Source organism: Neomonachus schauinslandi, chromosome 4 (assembly GCF_002201575.2).
Source record: "Neomonachus schauinslandi chromosome 4, ASM220157v2, whole genome shotgun sequence".
Taxonomy (NCBI): Eukaryota; Metazoa; Chordata; class Mammalia; order Carnivora; family Phocidae; genus Neomonachus; species Neomonachus schauinslandi.
The window spans coordinates 78,642,577-78,667,986 of NC_058406.1; the positions used below are offsets into that span (position 1 = coordinate 78,642,577).

The 25,410-nt window shown below is 41.6% G+C and overlaps 2 protein-coding genes across 8 annotated transcripts in view; one reads left to right on the forward strand and one right to left on the reverse strand.

Moving 5' to 3' along the window:
* Positions 1 to 25,410, forward strand: part of LOC110580308 (TLC domain-containing protein 4-like) — a 103,342-nt gene that overhangs the window by 10,660 nt on the left and 67,272 nt on the right. The window contains exon 1 of one of the 5 annotated variants that reach the window (XM_021689974.2): positions 21,022 to 21,078. The exons of 1 other annotated variant lie outside the window; for it this stretch is intronic. The gene's annotated coding sequence lies outside the window, so the exon portion shown is untranslated. Of the gene's footprint in view, positions 1 to 21,021; positions 21,079 to 21,103; positions 21,181 to 21,255; positions 21,635 to 24,098; positions 24,235 to 25,410 lie in introns of those variants that run through there. 3 more of the 5 variants (XM_021689973.2, XM_044914568.1, XM_044914569.1) reach the window with 3 other exon arrangements.
* Positions 15,460 to 25,308, reverse strand: LOC110580309 (phosphatidylinositol N-acetylglucosaminyltransferase subunit P-like). 3 transcript variants are annotated; one of them, XM_044914572.1, is made up of 2 exons: positions 25,287 to 25,308; positions 15,460 to 15,902 (listed from the first exon to the last, which is right to left on the reverse strand). In XM_044914572.1, the coding sequence occupies exon 2, from the start codon at positions 15,862 to 15,864 to the stop codon at positions 15,460 to 15,462; it is 405 nt and encodes a 134-aa protein (XP_044770507.1). In that variant the 5' UTR covers positions 15,865 to 15,902; positions 25,287 to 25,308. The 3 variants fall into 3 exon arrangements, with proteins under 3 accessions (XP_044770507.1, XP_044770506.1, XP_044770505.1); XM_044914571.1 differs by lacking the exon at positions 25,287 to 25,308 and adding an exon at positions 16,850 to 16,874; XM_044914570.1 differs by lacking the exon at positions 25,287 to 25,308 and adding an exon at positions 16,268 to 16,292.

A 25,410-nucleotide genomic window follows, 5' to 3' on the forward strand; every position in this document is an offset into this window, starting at 1 on the left:
TGACCTGAGCCGAAGGCAGTCGCTTAACCAACTGAGCCACCCAGGCGTTTGTAAAAGAAGACAGCTTGCCTTGCACCACTTGCCGTCTCCTTCATGGACGTGTCTATGACCATCTGTAACCATGGAGATGAGGAAGACATCCCGGGGCGGGGGGACAACAAGATAGAAGGAATCTGGGTCCTGAATGACCGCATAGAACAGAGTGTCCTGTCAGTCTAGGCCCAACAATTATGTGAGACGGAAAGACACTTTTGTCTTCTTTATTTTCCTTTTTCACTTCTTTACTTTCATTTCCACTGCTTTCTGGGGTCTCTATTACAGCAAGTTAGCCTTTACTCTAATACAAAAATTGGTACCTGGAGATGGGGGACTTCTAACAAAGTCTTAAAACATATAGCATTACCTAGGTGGTCAGACCCTTGGCAGCGAGGAAACAGCTCTTGCAGGCTGGAAAACTGGTGATTCTTGTAATGCCATTGCAAGATGTTCTGTAAAAATCTCACTACTCAATTTGGAAGACTGACCATGTTTCTTGTATCACTGAATTTTAGAGGAAGCATTTGGAAAGAACCAGAATAAGAATGTAATTGTTGCTCCTTGGCTAGTTTAGGAAGGTTTTTCAAGAAAGAAATGAGCTCACGTAAGAAATGATGGGTTTGGGGCGCCTGGGTGGCTCAGATGGTTAAGCGTCTGCCTTCGGCTCAGGTCATGATCTCAGGGTCCTGGGATCGAGTCCCGCATCGGGTTCCCTGCTCAGTGCAGAGCCTGCTTCTCCCTCTCCCTCTGCCACTCCCTCTGCTTGTGCTCTTCTCTCTATCTCTCTGTCAAATAAATAAATAAAATCTTTAAAAAAAAAAAAAAGAAATGATGGGTTTGCAAGGAAAGATGGAAGAAAATACAGTGTATAGAAAATTGGGGCCTCACAGTGTTGGAAAATCCAATTGTTTCTATGGTCCAAACAGGAGAAGACTGTTTTTCAGACACTTAACGCCCACCTATTAAGATTCCTCAGCCAAAAAGATCTAGCCTTGCAGCAAAGGTCAGATTAGTGGTGTTACCCTCACTTAGTTTTTAAAGTTTTACCTCAAAGTAGCCGACATTAAAACAATGAGAAGAGGAAGGAGTAAAGCATAGAAACTAGAGAATAAGAAGGTTTAAGAGCTCGGTCCAGAAAAGAACTTTGGGTATAGTTTCGGTCGCATGTAACAGACTGGAGATGAATAGCATAGATGCCTGCAAAGATTTTGAGGAAATTTTATTGCTAAAGAAACCGGAAATCTGACCTGCAAAAGTGAATCATTGTGTCCTCAAGCCATTTCCAGGAAAGCGTACACTCCAATTTTCACTTAAATTTTGAACCTGGAGAATAATGGACAAGGAAGAACCTCCTAGAGTGGTAAACCCGGGGGCACTATGGGTATAACCAAACACATCCAGATAGGATTTTAATCAGGGAATTTCTTCCATGGCCAGGGCAGGAATTTCTTTCTGGAAAGAAAACTATGAAGGGCTACTGGTCGTTGCATGTTTCCCATTCTGTCCTTTTGGAAATGGAAGTTTTTATTGTGGTTAATTGTATTCCTGCTCCACCACTGCATATTGGGTTCAGTGTGGGTATCAAGTAACTTCTTTTTAGTTTATAATTATTGGACTATGTGTAGCCACATCTAGACATAACAGAGAAGAACTGTGGGCCACCCTAGTCTCCAAAGTACTTTCCCCAGAGATACTGGACTTTGAGCTGGCTACAGAAACTGGATCGGCCCTCTCCCTTAGAGAGAGAGGTTGAGATACATGGGAAGAAGAGAGCACTCAAACAGTTGGGTAGTCTGAAGGATTGAGTGAACCTCTTTGTTTATCTTTGCCTTAATACATGCAGTCTTCCTGGAGGTTCTGATTTATTTATTCAGAAACCTATCACCTGCCTGTTGTCAGCTGTCAAATTTGTATGTCCAACCAGGATTCTCTTTTATGTTCTGGACCTATATTATGCAAATACAGTTAACCCTTGAACAATATGTATGGGTCCACTTATATGCAGATTTTTTTACAGTATAGTACTGTAAATATGTTTTCTCTCCCTCACAATTTTCTTAACATTTTGTTTTCTCTAGCTTACTTTATTAGAAGAATACAGTATATAATACATATAACGTACAAAATACGTGTTAATCGACTGTTTATGTTATTGGTAAAGCTTCCAGTCAACAATAGGCTATTAATAGTTCAGTTTGGGGGGAATCAAAGTTTATGTGCAGATTTTTGACTGCATGGCTCCCTAATCCCCATGCTGTTCAAGGGTCAGCTGTATTGGATACCTTTGCATGGATTGACCATAGGAGAAATCTTAATCATAACATGTCTGAGACTGAAGTTATTTTTGCTTAAACATGTACCTAATCTGTGAGAGATTGCAATTCATAGTCACAAACTCGGCCCATCCTCACCATACATGCCCTCTTGCACTGTGACTTTTCTGTTCTTCCCATCAAGGAGTGGACTCTGGATTTCCACCTCCTAGTATCTGGGCTTGCTTTGTGATTTGCTTTGATCAGTAAAATGCAGCAGAAGTGATGATGTGGGAATTGTGAGCCCAGAGCTGAAGAAGCCTTGCAGGCTTTGCTGTCACTGTCTTGGAAAGCTCCTGTCATCATGTGAAGAAACATGGGCTAGCCTCTTTGAGGATGAGAGGCTATGTGGATAAAGATGCCCAGCTGGCATCCACATCAACCACCAGCATGACTTGGAATGTAATTTACAAGACCCAGTAGACTCCCTTTCCCATAATTATTCAGAATCTCAGGAGATTCTTAAGGAGACAGGAATGCAGAACAATAAACTCAGCACAAGTTGCATGCCCATGAAGCTGGCCTTGACCCTTGAGAAACCATCTTGGACCATCAGGCTCCTGCCAAGCTGCCACAGCTGACTGTCACCAGATGAATGAGCCCAGGCAAAACCAGCAGAATTTCTCAGCCAAGTCCAGCCCAAATTGTTAACCCACAGAATTGTTAGCTAATAAATGATTACTGTTTTAAGCCATGAAGTTTGGTGACAGTTTGTTTTAGGCAGCAATGACTGAGACATCCTTAGTTAATGATCTCCTATCCGGGATGATTAAAACCTGAATCATTCAACCTCACCCATATTTTCATGTCATCCTGTGAGGCCTGAGGAGCTCTCTTTTACCTCCCTGTGTATTCTCTTCTTGCCTAGGAATGCGGGTTGTGGAGTCAGAGTGTCTAGGTGTAAATCCTAGGTTCTCCCATTACTAATTATGTGACCTTGGACACATTATTTTACCTCTTTGTGCCTCTGCTTCCATCTCCATAAAACAGAGCTAACCTTATCTTTCATATTAGGGTCTGTGCAGGTTAAATGAGGTCATACATAAACAGGGCCGAGCACAGTGACCGTGCTCCAGAAGTATCAGTGATTCTGACGGACTTGAATTCAGCCACACTGTCCGTGAGGTTCAGGATGAAACATGCAGGAGCGCCATAGAAGACTTCGGGGCTTGGGCAGGAACAGCACTCACAGGGGGAAGCAGATGTGGTCCCAGAGGAACTGTAAAGTAGTATGAGCTCAGAAACTCAAGCTTGGCGGTCAGACTTTCCTCCCTTCTGTCCCAGCTCTGCCATTTTCTTTCACAAGTTACTTACTCCTTTTAAGTCTTCCTTTTGTCAACTGTAGAGTAGAAATAATAAAAGGAAATCTCTGAGAACATCATTGCGAGGCTAGCCTGAGGATTGAATGATTAAGTCCTGTAGGCCTGGCTTATAGAGGAAGCCCCATAAGCCTGACATATAGAATATGCCCCCTACATGATATCTGAAATGTGAGGATTGGTTTGAAAGGCAAGCCAGTATCTCTCTGCAAGGATAATTACCAGATATAAGGTACACCATATACAAGACTGGAAACAGGATGTGAGGTAACAGATCAGGTGCCAAGGAGAGGGTGAACAGATTAAGTTTGGAAGCCAAGGCAGAAATGAAACCCTACAGGGCTTTGGTTCCAGCATCAGAAAGTGTGGATGATGTAATGTGTATTTCCTAACCCTCTCTGCAAGCTACAGGAGCAAAGCAGAAAATGCTTTAGGAGCAGATGTTGGATTAAAAGAAACAGTTCAAACAAATCTCAGCTTATGTGCCACCAATTAGCCTTTGAGGGCCCCCTTCATTTTTAGGTTGGTTCTTGTCTTTTCTTTCCTGATCAGTCAAGAATCCAGTTATTTATTGAGTACCTTGGAATACAGTGATGAATGGCAGACCAGTTTCCTCACAGATCTTCAAACTAACAGGAGATTCAGACAATTAAACCAGCAACTCAACACTTTGTGAGAATTTAGGGATCAGGGAAATCTTCCTGGAGGAACTTAGACTTAATGTGAAACTTGAAATTTAGTGAGTAGGAATCAACTAATCAGTGGAGTGGGGAAGAGAGGAAGATTACAGGCCAAAGAACAGCATATGCAGATGCATGGAAGGAAGAGAGAACCAGGAGCCTGGGAATTTAAAGCAGTTCAGTAGTGCTGAAAATTGAAGCCAGAAATGGCTAGAGAGGAGATAATGGTATGAAATTTAAATTTACCTTGTTAAGGAATTTGGACTTTATCCTGAGGTTAATGGGAAGACAAGTGTTTATACAGAGGAGTGACATTTTGAAAGAGTACTCTATAATGTGGAGAACAGAAGGGGCAGGATAGAAAGTCCCCCACCTGATTTTGTAAAAAAGTTTTATTGGAACACAACCAAACCCATTCATTTTTACTGTCTATAGCTGCTTCCAGGCCTTCAGTGCAGAGTAGAGTAACTGCCTATCTGGCCCTTTAAGAAAATGTCTGCTGGGGCTCCTGGGTGGCTCAGTCAAGTGTCCCCCTCTTGATTTTGGCTCATGTCATGATCTTGGGGTCCTGGGATTGAGCCCCGAGTTGGGCTCAGTGCTGAGCGTGGAACCTGCTGGACATTTTCTCTTTCTTCCTCCCCGCCCTGCTTGTTCTATTTAAATAAATTAATTAATTAAGTTAAAAAAAAATGCTGATCTCAAGGAGACTGTTGCAGTAACTGGGTAAGACAGTGGTGGCCACCTTTGAGGATGGCAGTAGGTGTGTTGGAAAGGCAGACTTATGGAGTTGGTACCAAATCATCAATGACACTGAAGAAATCATGACCAGCTGAGATAATCTGTTTTGCTTTTTAACTAGTTAAGATTGGTTCAAGCCCCTATTACACAACTTTTAAATAAAGTACAGTACCTGCTGATATGTTCTGCCAATTTCCCAGATATCTGTGATTTTAGCATTACCTTGGGCCTTGCTCCTACTGATGGGTTCAGTTATGGCTGTGTCGTTGTTCTGGGTGTGCTGTCTCATTCTGCTCCTTTTGTCTTCTAGCCGTGGCACTTGGCTCCATGATTTCTTCACTTACCCCTCCCTGCCCAACCTTCTCACATCGTCTATGTGTTTGTGGGGAGGTGTGGGGGCTTGGGGATTATGGAAGGCTTACTAAAGATTTGGAAGACACGAGGGGAGTCAAAGAAATGCAAGTACGATAGAGCATTATACATTTTAAAAGGTATTTTAGGTATACAGTGAAGTTCCTCTGTCTTTTTTCTCTTTCTCTTCTCTTCTCTAGCCATTTCTTCCATATCCCCAGCTGCATTTCTGAAGTAGAACATTTTGTCTTTAATGATCCTGTCTCTTGCTAACCTCATTCCTCAATCATACCGTCTACTCACAAGGACTCCTCAAGGTGTTTTCCTCTGAAAAGAATTCTAGCACCAGCTGTTGAGAAAATTGGTTTAACTTCCCTATAGGAGCAAGGTGTCTTCGAACCAGGGTACTGAGAATAGGTTTGGATCTGACGTGTCCAGCTGGAGTAGCCAGGAAAGGAAGTAGTCCAAGGTTGGGGAGGAGGGCAGGTAACCAGGTAGGGAAACCAAGATCATTTCTACAAGAGTAGTGTAAATAACAGACGTTAAGGGAGGGTGAGGCTGTAAATAAGAGAGGAGGCCAGGCATCATCCAAAATAGCTATATTGTAGACTGATGACTCCTTGTGAAAAGAGATTGTGACTTAACTATTTTTAGATATGTACCACTTAATACAGTGTTAGACACACACGGTAGGGACACAAGAAACGTTTGATAAACTGAACCCTTAACCTCACGCCATTCCTGAAATCTGATTCTTTTTGTGCTCCTGGGACTTTGCTGTCTAAATCAGTCTACTATGTCTGAACGGATCAATCTACTATGTCTGAACAAATCAAACAACCTAGGTAAAAGAGTATGTATTTAACATGTTCTTCCTTCAAAAAGACCTAAACTAGGTCTCATTATATTTGCATCACAACAAAAGTAGAAATAAACAACTGTTAATACTACCACCATCATTTATTGAATGCCTATTAAATCTGGAGTACATTAGCACGTGCTTACCTACCTTCTTTCATTTAAGCCTCGTGGTGACCCTGTTATTATATTCATTTTACAGATGAGGAGACTCTGGCTCAAAGAGGTTCTCTTTCCTGAGGTTATGATAAGTGGCAGGTTGTTGGAGTTCAAAACTCTTGATCTTAATAATACTAGTCTTTGCTGTCTCATAACTGTTTGCCTTGCCTCCAGTTTCTAAACCTTTGATCTCATTCCTTTGCTTAAAATCTGTCATAGTTTTTTCATAACTTCCTGAGCAGGGTCTGCAAAAGTTAGTATGCTGTAAGTTCTTTCTCACAGTCCCTGCCTACTTTAGCGGCTTTACTATTTAATTTAATTAAATTAATTTATTTATTTGAGAGAGAATGAGTGAGAGAGCACAAGCAGGGGGAGCAGCAGAGGGAGAGGGAGAAGCAGACTCCTCACTGAGCAGGGAGCCCGATGTGGGGCTCGATCTCAGGACCCTGAGATCATGAGCTGAGCTGAAGGCAGCCACTTAACTGACTGAACCACCCAGGCACCCCCAGTGGCTTTATCTTTGTTTCCATAAATGCATATTGAGTTCCAAACATCTCTGGTTCCTGGAGCCATGCTAAGCTCCTCCATACTTCCAGGGTTTTGTGTGTTCTCCCTCTTTCTGGAGTATTTTTCCTTCCCATCTGCCTGTCCTTTAAAACCAGGGACCCAATTTCTAATCAGTTTCTTTAGGAGATCTCATCATCTCTCTAGGTTTGATTCTTCATTAGTAAATTGAGGTGATATTTCCTACACTTTGGAACGAGGTTATCTGGCAATAATTATGGCTTTGCCACTCACTGGCTATATCATCTTAGGGAAGTTACTTGGTTTCTCTAAGCCTCAGGATTTTTTTCTTCATAAAATAAGATAATGATGGTTATTTAAAACAGCGCCTGACACATAGTAAGTACTCAATTAGAGTGAGCTATTATTGTATGGCTCTTATGTGAGTTAAATAAGGTTAACATATGTAATGATCTAGCACAATATTTGTTAGCACACTGTGCTTAGTGATTTCCTACTCATCCTTCAAGATTCAGCTTACATTCCCCTTAATAATGCTTTTCTGTAAGCATTCTGTACCTTCCACACATGGTTAGCCATGTTGTCAATTGTGCTCACATACTTTTCTTTTCACTTATTGTATCCCATGTAATTATTGACCTAGGTTCTCATCTCCTTGGCTGGCCTGGACTCCTTGATGACAGAGACTATTTTATTACCCACCCAAACCTAGCACGAATAGGTATTTTATGCACATTGGTTGATTGATTGAATGAATACACGTATTAGGAAACAAGACAGGGTCCCCAAAAGCTTCTAGCTGGTGATAACACTACCCTGGTACTACTATGTCATGTTTATCGAGTGTCATGTAGTCAACATTGTCCTGAGGGCTTGGTGCTCCTTAACTCACTTACTTCTCACAAGAGCAGTATTAGGTAAGTATTATCCGCATTAAGATTTTTTTTTTAATTATGAAACCTTATTTTAAGAAAAAGTAACTGAGGCTCAGGGAAGTTAAGTAACCTACTCAAAGTCACACAGCTAGCAAGAGGTATAGAAAAAAACCTTATGTCTCAGTAGAAAACTCTGCATTGCCTAAAGGACATCTTCTAGGTCATCTGACTCTTTTCATTGTCTTTGAGCTATTGCACATCCTTCTGGATTATCTTATGGCAGCCTTTCATCATGTCTGAACCATTTTACAACCCTGTATGAATGCGTTTCTTTCAGATTCTCTTTTGAACAGGTTACGACATCTGCCTGGTTACCTCATTGAATGAGTTAAGTAAAATCTTTAACTTTTTTTTCCTTTTCTATCTGTATCAGAGTCATGGTTTTATTAGCTTTTTCTGAGAATTATCTTTTAAAAGAGACATAACTGGAATGCAACTTCCAGTCGGACTGACTTCAAGGCCCATTTCTGCAGTTTCAAGGTCTCCGGCTTCATTGCGCACTCTTCTGGGGCACTTGCTTTCAGATTGCAGGGTTCTTAGTGCTCCCTTCCGAAACTCTGATGTTTTTGTTTTGTTTTTGTTTTTTAACAAGACTCCAGTTATTCTGTTTTAGGTGGTTTGAAAATACTGCTTTGAACAACTTTTTTAGTAGAAGAAATAAAATACTTGTACAAAGCAAATCGTAAACTAAGTTTTAAAGAAGGAGAGAAGAGGAAGAAAGAAATTCTGTCTGGAGGAATCTGTAAGTTTTATGAAGAAAGTGGGTCTTAAAACTAGGAATACTTTTGACAGGGAAAGAGGGGAAGAAAAGACATTCTATGTGTTGGAAGCAGCATGGGCAAAAGCGAGGAGTCAGGAAAATGCACAGCATGTTTGGGGAATGGCTAGTTCCTGGATTTAGCTAGACTGAGCAAAGAATGTGAGAGGGAGAATATGAACCATGAGACTGGAAAGATAGGTTTGAGCTAGAATGGAAGACTTCCATGCCATTCATTTATTTGATAGGCAATAAAGAATAATAGAAAGCTTTGACCAAAAGTGAAAGAATAAGAAAATAATCAATGGCAAGTTAGGAGAATCCCGAAGAAGCATGAGATTGGAGAGACAGAGGCAATCTCTGAATGCCAAGGAAAGGAAAGATGTGCGATCACAAGCATTTGAAGTCTCTTCCCTAACTAATGAATATTTATTGAGGCTCTGTTGTGTGTGAAACATGTGGTACTAAGCACTGGGAGAACATGGGAAGAGAAGTTATTATCCTGGTATACGAAGGCTCAAAGAGGAAAGATGCCAGAGAGACATCAGAGATTGTCTGGGAAGGTATATAGGCCTAAACTTGGGGAGTGAAAGAGGAAGGGTAGAGGAGGTAAATATATGGAAGATCTTTAGCAAGTAGAATTGATAGAATTTGATGTCTACATGGTTACAGAGGACTAAGCAAGTGGGGAGAATCTAGGAAAATGGAGGTTTCTTGGGCTTGGTGATTAGAGGCATGATGACTCTGAGAAAAGTGAGAAAAAAGAGTATGGGGAGGAAGGGGGATGATGAGTTCTATTTTATTTCATTCGATGAACCTGGAACACATGGTAGGATATTGGTAATAAAAATCTGGAGCTCAAGAAAGAGAGTGTTAGACAGATATTGTGTAAGTTGAGTTGATAGTAGATGCATGTCAGTGTTTGGGAGAATAGAGAGGACAGAGATAAGGCAAAGCTGAGATAGGGTCCAACTTGGAGGAGGTCATTGCAAGGAGCAGGTGGAAGTGAGCTGAGCAAAGTTAATTGCAGACCTTAGAGCTCAGAAGTAAAGCAGAAAAGCCCATGTATTGTTGGGTGCGAGGAATCATCAAAACTTAGAGATGAGAGGTCAAGGGCTAGGAGAATACAAGAGCTTATTGAGAAATGAGAGCAAAGGAAGGGGATCAAGTTGAAGAATGTGTTTCCCAGGACTTATTTTAGGGATAGTGCTGCATTTGTTTGGAAGGGCTACTTTAGGCAAGCAGTGAAACTCCAAGGAGTTTAAGCAACAGAAGATACTCCTTCAATTCCCATGTAGGGAAGAAGAGAGAGAACACAGAGCTGGTGGGCCAATCTACGCCCCAGGAACTCCTTAATTTTAGGTAAAGTTGGGGAGGGGGAAATCATGAACTTCTTGGAGATAATTTTCTATGGAAACTAGTGGAAGGGCTGAGTTCTGGGTTCAGGATGATGAAGTGATGACAGGATGTCAGTGAGTTAACGCTTTGTATTTTTATATTGATGTCCAAATTCAAAAAATGATTAGTTTTCTTGCTATAATGGTCATTACACACTGAAGAAGGGCAGATCTACAAGACAAAACAACAAAACCCACATCTACATTGTTTAGGAGACAAGTGGTTTTGAACTTTAGCTCTGTTTGTCCCCTCCACCTTCCAAATCAATATGACAAATGTTGAATGTAAACAGTTGGTGTTTTTAACTGTTGATTATAGTTACTTATTGCTCAAGAATTTCTTGTATAACTAGCAATTATAATTTACGCAATTATTTTATTTATTTTTTAAAGATTTTATTTATTTACTTGACAGAGAGAGACACAGCGAGAGAGGGAACACAAGCAGGGGGAGTGGGAAAGGGAGAAGCAAGCTTCCCGCAAAGCAGGGAGCCCGATGACGGGCTCAATCCCAGGACGCTGGGATCCTGACCTGAGCAGAAGGCAGACTCTTAATGACTGAGCCACCCAGGCGCCCCCTCTCATTCTTTGATGCAGGTTTTTACTTTATTTCATTTTTTTTAAAGATTTTATTTGGGGTGTCTGGGTGGCTCAATCGTTAAGCCTGGGATTGACCCCATCATCGGTCTCCCTGCTTTGCGGGAAGCTTGCTTCTCCCTTTCCCACTCCCCCTGCTTGTGTTCCCTCTCTCGCTGTGTCTCTCTCTGTCAAACAAATAAATAAAAAATCTTAAAAAAAAAAAAAAAGAATGAGAGAAAGGAAGGAAAGAGAAGGAAGAAGAGAGGGACAGGAAGAGGGGAGGAAGGGAATGAGGGAGAAAGTTGTTTAAGCAACTGCAATTTGCTGGCACAACTAAATATCCCTGTAGATATGAGCATGCTTTCCTCCTAACAGATGCTACTCTTGTGAATCCAAACCCCCACAACTGTGTAAGCATGACTGAGCCGCCCAGGCGCCCCTACACAATTGTTTTAAAAGTCTCCCGTGATGCTCTTACAGTGTGTGTTCTTTGTTGAAAGAATTGATAATTTGGGTTAAGACAGAGTGAATTGAAATTGAATTCCTCTCACCTCTACATTGATACATCGGGGGACTACTTTCTCCTTCTGTACCAGTAGAATACTGTGTGCATAAAACTGTTTTAAAAGCCAAATCCTGATAGTTTTTAAAATGCCATGTGGTACAGGACTTCCTTTGCAAACCAGAGGTCAGTTCCTCTGTAGGAGCTCTAAAAGGAAAGGCAAAGTAGTTCTTTAAATCACTTGATTGCCTTTTATTACCTTTGGGTAATTGCTCAGGATAAAAAATGAGGGGAAGTATGTCATTCCTTTGCTCTTTCCCTCTGTAGATATAGATGATCAGTTATGACTCTCCCTGAGCTGTAGAACTTTGAATTCCGAAAGGACTTCCTTAGCAAGCTGAGGAACGTGGGGAAGATAGGTGAGGGAGGAGAATATATGCAGAGCCCGCCATCTTTGCAGGGTGCGGTGTCAGGTGCAAAGACGCACAAGACAGACACTCTGTCTCCAAGCAACTGAAAATCCAGGTATCTTTAGTGAGTGAACTCCCAAAACACAGTTGTGAGACTCTCACTTGTGCTCTGGACTCTGATGGACCATAATGTTGCCTTTTCTTTTGGTGCTGGGCTTTGATAATGAGGCACTCGTCCAGAACTCTGCTGGACTTTGGATGAACATATGGTCTTATTTATTTCTAAATTCAGACAATATTTATTATTTTCTCACTGATGATAGTAATAGAGGTCAACGAGAAGTTACAGGAACGAGGCCGGAGCAGGGGAGCCTAGCGCAGTGATGGTTGCTACGATGCGGGCGGTGAGTGCTTCTGTGGGGCAGGAAGGGAGTCAGAGGTGACTCTGTTGTTGGCGGGTCATGTAGCCTTGCAGGGACGTGGAGAGCCACTGCACGTAGTAGTCCATCTGCAAACTGGTCATTGCCAAGCATCCAAATTCTGAAGACTTCAGCTTATATCTAAATGTTTAGGGGGAAAAGCGACCTTCCTATTTACATCAAAAGAAATAACTGCTATGCTAAAAAAAATTTGGACATTTCAATTTGGTGTATATAGTATTTTTGCAAAATGCTTGATTTATATTTTAGGGGGAGAATTCAGTGATTAAGTTAAACATCCTGATGGTCTTTTCGTTATTGATATCGTAGTTTCTAATATGTTATATATAATTAGTACTAATAGTTAACATTTTCCTTATCCCACAATCCATTTTTTCCTACTTTTTGGTTCTTAGACATTATGTTAGCATTTGGGGAAGCTCCACATGTTGTTGTGAAACATATTTGACAAAGTTTGAAGACAATTTAATTGTAACAGTCTTTCAAACATTATTTTTTACCTTGTATTTTCTACCAATGAGAATTTTAAAATCTGGGACTAGAACCATTCCTTTCCTTGTGGAAAATACATTTCCACAAGATGATTTCTTTTTAATTAAAACTAGATTGCCTTCTTTTTAAAATAAAAAAAAATTCTTAGTATATTGTAAAGTATAACAAAAGTATTTGGAAAAGAGGTGGTAATTTTTTAAAACTTCCTTGCTGGAGGGCAAAAATGTGTTGTTTTTACCAAAAGGCAAAGAATACAGACCTCAAGATTAAGAGGGAGATCTGAATGCAGCATATACATTTTCTTGATGCTTTTAACTTTGTATATGGAGGGTCTAAAAACAGGAACTTAAGTTAGTGATGAACATGATTTAGATGTATGGGAGTGGATTGATTATAGTAATACTATATTGTGTGAACAATCGTTATAATGACATGAAGAGACCAATTTGATTGGGACATAATAAGGGAGATAATATGTATATTAAAAAAGACTCTCATGAAAATTTCTCTTTTTAGTTATTTTTAGGATAGATCATATGAATAGTGCATGTGAACATATATGACCAACAAAGTAGTAGATTTACATCACTACAGAAATTTGATTTGGAATTGAATATGTTTGTCAGAGGATCGGTGGGGCAGGAGATGTTTATACTAAGGAATATTTCTAAATTCCAAAGTTGTATTTCTCTATAAGGCCTATGAAAATGACTTATGAATAATTCAACTATCAACTTCATTTTTTAAAAAACATATTTGTTCCTAGAACTAGGATAAGGAATATATTCTGATTTTTATCATGATACATGGGTTTTTCATGTTTCAAATAAACACACATGCATATATGTATGTATTTATATGTACACACACATATACACATATACATATATGTCACAGATTTTCATAAATTAATTTTGTATCCTGCTTCCATACTTAATTTTCTGTTGTTTATATATTTTCTCAGTTGATTTTCTTGGGTTTCCTAGGTATGTAATCATATAATCCACAAAGAATGACAACTGTATAATCTTTTTTCCCAGTAGTTATGTTTTTACTTTCTCTCTTTTACTAGTTCCCTTGACTGATACTTCAAGTATCACTGTATTAGCAGTGAAAGAGTGTGTATCCCCTTGTTCTCCTCTTGACCTGAGCAGGAACCCTCCAGTGTTTCCCCATTCAATCTAAACTAGCTTTGAATCTTAGAATTAATTTCTAGTCAGACGTTACTACTTTGCTCTACCTGGAAAAGTGAAAATTTGGTCCAACAGTAAGGTCCATAAATATTTAGCAGTAATGGATTGGTAAAATACACTATGGTGCATCCATTGAATGGAATAGTCTGAGCAATTACAAAATAATGTGTATGTTTTAGTCCTTTTTGTTATTGTTTAAAAAAAATCAAAGTATGTATAAGTATGCATGAAAAAGTATCTGGGAGGATATTCAACAAACTGGTCTAAAAGTTATAAATATATTATTGCAGCATTATTTACAATAACCAAAATATGGAAGCAACCTAAGTGTCCATTGATAAATGAATGGATAAAGAAGATGTCGAATATTATTTAGTCATAAAAAAGAATGAGATTTTGCCATTTGTGACAACATGGAGGGACCTAGAGGGCATTATGCTTAGTGAAATAAGTCAGATAAAGACAAATACCGTATGATTTCACTTATATGTCAAATCTAAAAAACCAACCAACCAACCAAACAAAGCAAAACTAGATCCATAAACACAGAGAACAAACTGATGGTTGCCAGAGGTGGGGGATGGGCAAAATGGGTGAAGGGGAGTGGGAGATACAGGCTTCCAGTTATGGAATGAGTAAGTCATAGCAGTGAAAGGTGAATTGAATGAATGTTATGAAATGAAAATGAAATGAAAATTATAAGGAATATAATCAAAGGTATTGTAATAGTGTTGTATGGTGACAGATGGTAACTACACTTATGATAAGCACAGCATAATGTATAAAGTTGTTGAATCACTATGTTGTACATCTGAAACTAATGTAACATTGTGTGTCAACTATGCTTCAATAAAAAAGAAAAGAAGAAAGGAATAAATAAGATTATAGAACAGAAAAAAAGTTATGAACATAAACTACTGATTGTTAATTTCAATTTCTACTAATCTGTAAAATTTTTTAAAAAATTCATGAAGATATTTTGCACAATTAAAAAACAAGTTAGAAATTTAAGAAAAATAGATTGACATCTTTCCCTTTCTCTGTATTGGATCCCTTTCTGTTACTTAAATCTTATTTTGTTTATCCTTATTTTTTGCAAAGTGGTACGCGTAGTGTAGGTAGTGTGGAAAGGGGTTTACAAGATATAATCCATAAGGAAAAAGAAAAGAGGAGAAAAGTCTACAGTTGATGAGAGATTTCAGTAAATTTTGGAAACCAGAAGTTGGACGGAATAGAGATAACTGCCTTGACAAAGTGGAAGAAGGGCTAATCAAAGTGCTTTGAGGAGCCCTAGCACTTGGTGGTCGGTGTACCATGGAAGGCAGGAGTGAGGTACAAGCCTGAAGAAGAATTGCCCTACAGTTGTTTACAAAGCTCTTGGAGGCCACTGGGTCCCTTCTTGCCCTTCATACAGCCATTGTGCTTTCATGCATGTCATACTGACCATCCGACCATTAACACAATCCCTCTGTGAAGTATGAAGTTTCTTTTCTGGAGAAAGGAGTTTTATCTTTTGATGGAGAGTTCCTGTAACAAAAGGTCTGATCAGAGAATGGGAAAAAAAGATATTTTTTTTTATGGTAATGCAGTATTTTATTTATTCTGTCTATTAATAACTAATATGCGACAACATGTATAAGATTAATGGAATTTAATCTAAGAGAAGTGCAGCTTTTTTATATTTCAGTATCGGTTATTAATAAGATTGTCAAAATAGCTATGGTCAAAATTATTACATCAAAAACTTATAGTGTTTGGTGTTAGTCTACATACAATTTAGTTTTTGGCGTAAAGATCTTCGGCTGCAAGAAAGAACATTTGGTTTACTTCACTAATAAGAATATCCGTTAATGCTGGGATGGCCTCTTCTTGATATTTCTTCTGCTGTTGATTTTTAGCATAGTTATCTATGATTGTATGAACAGAGTTCAGTGGAGAGGTACTCATCATGTTTATTCCAAATAACAGTACATAACCAATTACTATGGTAATGAGGAGGTAGACAGGCAATGCAACCATCCAGTATTTTTGAGGCCAATAAGTTAAGCCTAAGGAGTTTAGGCAAGGTTCAGGAATAAAAGCCCACACAAGATATAGTATGAAGCCAAACTGGGAGCTTAAAAAAAGAACAAAACCATAAATAGCTCTTTCTGGCAATGGCGATGGTGAATTTTCCACCATTTTCCCTGTGGCCTTAGACAGTCTATGGGAAAGAAAGAATCATCAGTGATTTACTCCCCTTCATCATTGGTCTGTTGTAGCCTCATCGTTTTGCTATGGGCACTGCCTCTGCAGATTTTTTCCCAGCCTAAACCACTGCACACTGCCATCCTGTGCCAAAAATATGTTTGATATAGAAACTTCAGTACAAGGTTGGAAGATAAAGCTAAGTAATTCTCCCGGTCCACGATTTCTCAATCTTGGCATGACTGACATTTGGGATTAGAAATTCTTTACTGTGGGAGGCTGTGCATTGTAACATGGTTAGCAGCCTCCCTGGCCTCTACTCAGTAAGTACCCATGCATGCCCCCTTTCCCTGTGATGACAACCAAAAGCATCAGCAGATATTGCCAAATGGCTGGGGTAGGGAGAATCAACACCTCCCACCCCCACCCCAGTTGAGAACCTCTGTCTCAGACAATAGATCATAGAAAAGATCGGGTGCCTGGGTGGCTCAGTTAAGCATCCAACTCTTGATATCAGCTCGGGTCTTAATCTCAGGGTCATGATTTTGGCCCTGTGTTGGGCTCCATGCTGGGTGTGGAGCCTACTTAAATTAAAAAAAAAAAGAAAAGAAAAGCTGTAGAGATAATCAGTGGGATAAAAGGACAATCGATCTGGAGAATAATAAAGTCCCAACATCCTGCTGACAAGAGTTCACAAAGAGAGAACATAGAAAATGAGAAGGAGGAAATTAGTAAAAAAATAATAAAAGAAAAAATTTGCCAGTAAGATTGAAAGCACCCCCGGGAGTCTAGCACAATCAAAGAAAAAAGGCGCATTCTAAGGCACAAGGCACATCATTGTGAAATTTCGGACATAAAGGTAATGGGAAGATTCTAGAATGAAGAATAGACCAGATACAGAGGAAGGGGAACCAGAAAGGCATTAGGCATATTTATTTCAGTGGCAACACTGGAAGTAAAAGACAGTGGAACAGTGCTTTTAAAATGCTGAGGGAAAATGATCAGCTTACGGAAATTATTAGTGGAGGATGAGAATAGAATACAGACATTTTCAGACATGCAAGCATGCTAAAAAATTTACCTTCAATGCACACGCTCTGAGTAAACTACTGAAATCTGTGCTTTAGCAAAGTAAGAGAGTGAATTTCTAATGTTTGGGCATTGAAAGATACCGATGGGCATTTGATAGATAGGTTGAAGCATCTGGATAAAATTCGGGTTAGATACATTAAAAAAAAAGTAAGTGAAAAAGGAAGGCAATTATTAACTCCAGGGACAACAGGAGATTTTCAAGAGCAGCACTATCATGGCACCTTACTTGATTCAGCAATGCACTGTATTTACATTGACAGGATGATAAAAATACAAATTATTGATTTGAACAGAAGTGATGTAGCTGTGTGAGAAGGAAGGGTGAGGGGAAAGTGGTGATGGTGGTACGTGTGAAAGGGCTAAATCCTCAAATACCATGACAAGAAGTCAATAAATAATGTCTAAAAATGAAAGTCAGGAAACACTGGTGTAAGCGTATTGTTAGGAAATAACCTAGTAGGGTTATGTGGAACATGGGGTGAAGCTAGAAGCTAGGTGGGGGGAAGTTGGTCAAGGGGCTGATGGGACTTGGGTGTTTTTGTTATAAGCCTTTATGAACTATTTGAATATTCACTTATATGTATTACTTTCATTAAAAATAAAAATGCACACAAAAACAATATATACATATTAGAGGAAAAAGTCACATAAAATAAGCAAAAAGAACACAAATGACGTAAGGATCTCACCCACCCAGAGCTAACCATTGGTAATATCCTGAAATAGTTTTTTCTTGAAAAATTCTGAAAAACAAATGAAAGGACTTTATTTTTAATTGTTTTTATTTATTTATTTGACAGAGAGAGAGCACAGACAGAGGGAGTGGCAGGCAGAGGAGGGGGAGAAGCAGGCTCCCTGCTGAGCAGAGAGCTTGATTGAGGGGGGGGTGCTTCATGACCTGAGCCAAAGGCAGTTGCTTAACTGAGTGAGCCACCCAGGCACCCCAAAAGGACTTTTAAATACTAAAAAAAAAAAAAAAAAACCCTCACAAATTCTTGATACATTAAAACTATCAATAATAATTTAAAAAGTAGTAACTGGGATTATTAATTTTTAACTAAATCAATCTGATCAAAATGCTTGGTGTTATTTTGGTTATATCTTCACTAACAGAGCAGAGTGGAGAATTGAGGCAATTTTCCAAAATACTTCTGTGTTAATTATCTTGTTATTTTAGAAAGAAGCAGCTTTTGGTCTCAGTTTTCTAAACAGTTATCTCTATTTAGTAGTTTAGGAATTTTTGGAAACAAATTTATCAGGAAAATTTGTCTTCAACAAATGGTATTGGGAAAACTGCACAGCTACATGCAAAAGAATGAAACTGGACTGCTTTCTTACACCATACACAAAAATAAGCTCAAAATGGATTGAAGACCTAAATGTGAGAACTGAAACTATAAAAAAGTCCTAGAAGATAACACAGGCAGTAATTTCTCTGACATCGGCCATAGCAACATTTTTCTAGATATGTCTTCTAAGGCAAGGGAAACAAAAGCAAAAATAAATTACTGGGACGACATCAAAATAAAAAGCTTCTGCACAGCAAAGGAAACGGTCAACAAAACTAAAAGACAACCCACTGAATGGGAGAAAATACTTGCAAATGACATATCCAATAAAGGGTTAGTATTCAAAATATGTAAAGAATGTATACATCTCAACACCAAAAAACCAAATAATCCATTTAAAAAAGGGCAGAAGACATGAACAGACATTTTTCCAAAGAAGACGTGCCGATGGCCAACAGACATATGAAAAGATGCTCAACAGCACTCATCATCAGAGAAATGCAAATCAAAACCTCAATGAGATATCATCTCACACCTGTCTGAATGGCTAAAATCAAAAAAACAAACAAGTGTTGGCAAGATGTTGAGAAAAAGGAACCTTTGTGCACTGTTGGTCGGAATGCAAACTGGTGCAGCCACTGTGGAAAATAGTATGGAGGTGCCTCAAAAAATGAAGAATTACCATATGATCCAGTAATTCCACTACTGGTATTTACCCAAAGAGTATGAAAACACTAATTTGAAAAGATACTTGCACCCTTATGTTCATTGCAGCATTATTTACAATAGCCAAATTATGGAAGCAACCCAGATGTTCGATAGATGAATGGATAAAGGAGATATGTTGTGTGTATATATATGTGTGTGTGTGTGAGGATGGGTGAAATAGGTGAGGGGGATTAAGAGTACACCCATGATGAGCAATGAGTAATGTATATAATTGTTGAGGCACTATATTGCTCACCTGAAATTAATATAACACTACGTTAATCATACTGGAATTAAAAAAAACACACACACACAGAAAAAAGATACATTACATAGAGAGGAACAAATACAATAAACCATATTTCTTGTTTTGAGCATATGCAAAATATCTTTTTATCAGGAAAATTTGCCTCAAAATTTTTGTATTTTTTCTCTTTTTAAAGAAAGATAAATAATTTTCATTTCTCTGAACTGTTTCAGTGAACAAATGTATAAGGAGTGCAGTTCAGCTTTGATACCTCACAGTTAACAAGCAGAAAAACTTAAGACAATAAATAACGGAATTTGGGGGAACTGTCCTTGGAAAGAGAGAATTGGTAAAACAAAGTTAAGAATAATTAGAGACTTAAATGTGAATAATGAAATGCATATTTTTAAAGAAATTAAGCTGCATTACAATTTTGAAGAAAAATATGCAATTGATATAGTTTTTTACCTCCTAAGGTCATTGAGTTTTGATTAGTTTAAAAGTTTCAAAATTCTAATATTTACTGAATTCCTTTCCTTATCTCAGGCCTTGTCCTGGATGTATTCACTTAACATGCTCTGTATAATCTCGCAACAATCCTGCAGATTTGGTGGTGCATTTGCAGAGGCCTGACATGAAGGAATATAGTGGGACATAGAGTATAGAGTGGATTTTTTGTGGGTTTACTTGGCTTTGGCTGCTGCTGTGGGTGTTAAGAAAATATGCATGTTAAACATAATGATGGTGCATTTATCAGGAAAAAACAGAGCGACTATGAGCCACTGGAGACAAGCGTAGGGGAGGGTCTGGAGGTGATACCTTGAGGCAGAGTCCCGAGAGGACATGTGCAATCTGTACACGTAGTACTCCAAAGATGAGCACGCACAAACATCCTGCCTCCGCAGCGTTATGATCTAGCACACGAATGCGTAAGGCAGGTGTGGGGCAAACCAAAGTTGTTGAGGACCCTGTGAAGCAAGTATGATGGGACGGGTTGTGGTCAAAGGGCACTCCTGAGAACCCTGGGGACAAAAAGGAGATATGCACTGGGGGCCTGCAGGATCTTCTACCCTGCTTGACTGCAGGCAGGCTGCCGTCCCTGTAGGGTAAAACAGGTTTTGTCTTTCTAGGTCAGTCTGAGGTACATTTGCCAAGACTGGGGTCTCCAGAGGTAACTATGAATTATTATCCCCATTTTATAGGTGACGAAATTGAGCCTCAGGGAGGTTCGGTTAGCTAACGTGTATTTGTGTGCATGTAAATATTAGGTAAAACATATTAGCTCCACTGATAGGCGTTTCTTAAAAATAACTGCCCTACATTATTAAGGTGGTGCCTACTAATTAACATTAGTACCCATCTCTTTCCAAAAAAAGTATTTGTGATTACTTTTCGCAAATTGTAACAGCCTAACTATACCTCTTCATTGTTTTATTCAAAACAATTCCATCATGTTAATGCAGAACATTTGCAGATTTTTGAGGCTGTACTTAGCAGGTCAGAAGAGCTACTATTGAATGGCAAACTTTGTGCATTGGGCGACTTGGAATTCTCTGCCGGCACCAAAAATTCAAATCCTGTTTCCCCACCCTGACAGCAGAGGGGTTCCAGGCGTTATGTGTAGGTGGAGTGCTAGTGCACTCTAGGGTGTTTTTCAGGGATCCGGAGGAGGCTGCTGCAAGAGAACCGGCCTCTTTCACACACGCCCCCTACCCAGTTTGGACTGCACCTGCAACCCCTAGCGAGAACCGGGCGGACTTGGCTTTGGCCAAGTCAGACGTAGCATGAAAAATCTGCAATTGCCTTTTCACCTCCTTTCTGTTAATATAAATTCATAATCTGAAAAGAATTTCGGTTACGTGGCGAGCCCAGGTACTGGCCGCTGCGGAGGCGGACTCGGACCGTTCCCCTTACTTGCTAGTTTTGCTCCCTGCTTTGGGAAGCGGAGGAGCCGCACGCCCTGTCCCTGGCGAGGTGTGTTCTTCCAGGATCCCACCGCAGCCCGCCTTGGGTGTTCCCGTTTCTGAGCCCTTTCCGGGACCCCAGGCCCAGCACGCGAAGGTCGGCCCTACAGCTGGTCTCGGGGCCCCGCCCACTTTGGCCGCGGGTCGCAGCCGCCGCGAGCCGGAGCTCGAGCCGGAGCCCGAGCGGCCGCGGCCCCTTTAAGGAGCCGCTCTGCGGTAACCCGAGCCCGCAGTCCGGGCGGGCGCGGCGGCCGCGGCGGTAGCTGTAGTCTCTGTGACCGCTCCTCCAAGCGGCCCGGGGCCCTGCGGCTCCCCTGGCTCCCGCCGAGCATCTCGCGGGACGACTCTGGCCGGCGCCAGCCCTCAGGCCGGGCCGGATGATCAGGCTTCTGTAAGCACCCGCCGCCCTCCCCGGCCCGGTGCAGCCGCCGCCCGCGCGCGAGTAGCCCCGGGACCCGGCACAGGTGACGCTGTTTGGAGGGGGTTCGGGGGAAAAGGGCGGGCTCGCTTTTGCACCGCGGTTCCCCCGCGCCGCCGAGCACAGCCCGCGGGCAGGGGCGCCGCGGCTTCCCGCCCCCGGCCTAGCGCGGCCGCGGGCTCCGGCGTCCGGAGCTGGGTGGGCGTCCCGAGCGCGGGAGGCGGCCAGGGGCGCCCGGGCAGGCTGCAGCAGGTGTGTGCGGCCGCGCAGCATCCTCCCGGCCCCGCGGGCTCCTGCGCCGCTTGCGGCGCTGACTGTGTCCCGGGGCCCGTGGCCCCGCGCCGCCCGTACGCCCGGCGTTCCACTCGCGCCCCCAGGTGCGCGATTCGTGCTGCTAGGTCTGCCCGGGGAGCCTCCCGGGTCTCAGCTCAAAGGGGTGGGTGCGTGGGGCAGCCAGGGAAAGCTTTTCTTGTTAAAGGCCGGTACACAATCAGGTGCATCAAGTGGGTAAGTCTCGCCCTCTCCGGCCAACCCCCAACTAAATAAAACAAGACGCTTTTATTCACCCTTGTAGTTCTCAAGTGCGTCCCATTTTTAGCCACCTCATGCCGAAGCGTCTAGTGGGAAAGGGACTGGACTCTATTTACAGCTCTACCATTGTAACCCCACTAAGTTTATTAAACCGAGAACCTCGGTTTACCCAGCCATGAAATGGGGTCCGTAACGCGCGCATTTTCCTACAACCCCAAGAGGGTGGGAAAACCTCTCTGAAAGTACTTTGAGTTGTCGAAGTTCATTAAAGGGTCACTGTTGCTGGCCAGTATTTTTTTTTTTTCTCCGATGTATATATACATGGGAGTGTTAATGTAGCACACATTTTTATGTGAAATTATAAAATTGTTCCTAAAGAGTGATCTTTGACAGTGTTTAAATGACTCCGATACCAGTTTGGGAAAAAGATGGGAGAGTTTGTGTGGATATTAGGAGTTGATGTGTGAAGCAGGAAACAAGCTGTCATTTTAGTAAAATCTTCACTCAGTCGTAAATGAAGCTGAGAAAAATCGATCTTGGACTGTGTGTGTGTTGAGAGAGATACTGCTGTGTGAGCACATGGTATAATAGGTTGGAAAGCAGCTCATCTTTATGTAGCCAGTTAAGGTAATGTGACAGAGTATCTCAGTTCCCCTCTAAGTGTGAAGTAGAGAATTTTTTTTCCCTGTGTTAATCTTTTCCTTAAATTGTAGGGATGGCACTAAATTACAAAAGTGGACTCCTGCCATGCTAGACAATTGGAAAGAATGGCTCCAGAAACGGTGGACTTTAGCTGACTTGCCACCTCCCCCCTCCTGTGCCATCAGATGATCCAGAGAATGTATTTACAGAGTGCTGCTTTTCTTTCTACCCCTGCGAATTTTTTTGCCACAAAACCTCCATCCAGCGCTGGAATCCTTACTGTGTGATCTTGTACAAATTTTACCTGTCTGGAGCTGGGCACCTGGCATCCAGCGGTTCAGGCAGTCATAATTGTTTATGAGCTTTCTGTTCCTATTCCTTTAACTCTAAGCCTCTGACTTTGTTGGAAAGAATCATGGCTCTTCTCAACTAAAGCTGTGTACTTGGAGGTGCCTAGGAATGGCAGGGCTCAAGGGCCAAAGCTAACCCAAAGAAGCTGGGTCTTCTCAATAGACCCTGGAGCATGGCTGCAAGAGTTGGCCTATCTTTTCCTTCCTTCTCCGAAATCTCCGTCAGAGAGAGATTGATTTGATCACCAAGGTAAACAGAGGCCTGGGGAGCAGGAGTTACCAGAGACCTGACTCAGTGCTAGGTGGATGAAGAGCATTCCCAGCAAAGGAGTAGGGAGGAGGACATGGTGACTTGGGAGGTTTGGAGGGCCTGCCTAATAATGGGGCAACCAGAGAGGTAGTGAAGGAGCCCTGTATTCCCCACTAGGAAGTGGGACAGGGGTTGGGTTGCAGAAAGGGACTAGTAGTGGAGCTTCCAGGCCAGTTCTGGAATGTGCCCTAGATAGGACCTCCCCTTCTCTCTAGTTCCCTCGGAGTGTGTTTCTTGCCCTTCTGAGTCCAGGGCAGCTCTCTCCTCCCTGGGGCTCTGAAAGAGGTCCACCCTGTGTTTATGTCCCACCCTGAAAGCTGGCATCCCCAGTGTGAGCGGAAACCCAGCAGGTTGCAGAAGCGGCCTTCAGACCTCAGAGTCTCGCCGCTCCCTTCTCAAATTAGTGTCCCATATCCTACAGATGAAGGCTCCGTTTAGCTTTGATATCTCTTGGAAGGTTAAAAAGTAGGATAGTCCTTTTGGCTGAAAAAAGTAAACGGAACAGTCTACAGGAAGATAAGATACAGAAAGCGAGTTTTTCTGTGGAGGAAGAGAATGAATTAATTGTCTGGGTGAGAATTGTGGGCGGTTGGACAAGGGAGGGCAGAAGCGAGGGCCGGGGGGTGGTGGAATTGTGCTGGACAGCTTGTGCCCTCGTCCTTGAGAGAGGAAAGGATGCCACCACCGTGTACAGCCACCTTGCTGTGCCTTCCCTCCTTCCCTTTGCCTTGCAAGAGGAAGAAGATGGCAATATGGAGGTGGGCTAACCATCTGTTCTCGAGGATGGGAACCAGACTTTAACTCACTACTCGGGTGAGCTGTATTTACCTGGCACTGGTATCAGGCACCGAATGTATGACACCAGAGAATGCGTTCCATCAGGAAAGCGAGGTTAATTTTGTAAGAAAACCTAAGGCATTGTGCAAGTGACTCTGGTGGTGTTTTTTCTTGTTGGAGAAGAAAGGTAGTATACAAAGAAGTCCTACTGCTCTGAGGTTTGTTATTCATAGTGAGACAGTTGGATGTTCTGCAAGCAGATCCCAGACCTGAAAAGAAGGCAGGAATAGCAAAGGATTTTTTCTTTTCTCAAAACATTAGTCTGTTCAAGGAGAAGGCAGTCCTTTGGACACATGAGAAGGAGCTTGTGAATCATTGTAAAAGGCCAAGTTTTGTGAGAACAGCGGGTGAAGAAGACAGCTGGAAGTCTGTTCAGAGCTTGCGCCAGCATGAGGAAGGGAGTTGCAGAGCGGTGGGACCGAGAGCAAGGGGGTAGTCTGACTAAGGGGACAAAGGCTTGTCTAAAGCAGTGTTTCAAATGTTTTTGGATTTTACAACACAGTACGAAATGGGTTTTTGCACCATGACCCAGGACGTAAGCAAGTATAAGTACATCTGAAACCGTTTTCATGAAACAATATGTACCCTTACTGTGTACAGCATTCTGGTTTCTGTTTCTGTTTCTGTGCTTTCTGTTCCCATTCAGTGTTCTGAAAAATCCTCATTTGTTAGTGGATCAGAGTCCACTGTTTGGAACTCATTTGCCTAATGGATAGATAAACAGGTTGCATTCAGGTTGGAGATGCTGGAGGGGAACATAGAATTGATTGGGAAATCTGGACCCCTGTGGGTGGGGACAGGAGGGAGTGTGGGAACTCATCTGGGGTCACATGGGTGCAGGACTCAGATTAATGAAGGCAGCTGGATGGACAGGTGCAAAGGGGGCACTTCCTCCTACCGGTTCTCTTCACTTCAAAGCAGAATAGTTGGCTTTGAGGAAAAAGGAAGCGTGGAAGGAGTAAACTTGGATTTGAAAACAGTGTCTTTAAAGCAGATTTTTCTCTGTAGGTTAAAGAGGACAAGTAGATCCAGAACACATTGGCTGGTGGATTTAGGCCATGCCCACTTTCATCAGCTAGATGGGAGCAGAGGGGCTCATAGTGCAGTGTGTGGGCTCATAACTCCCCTTACAGCTTTGAGAAGTTCTTACGG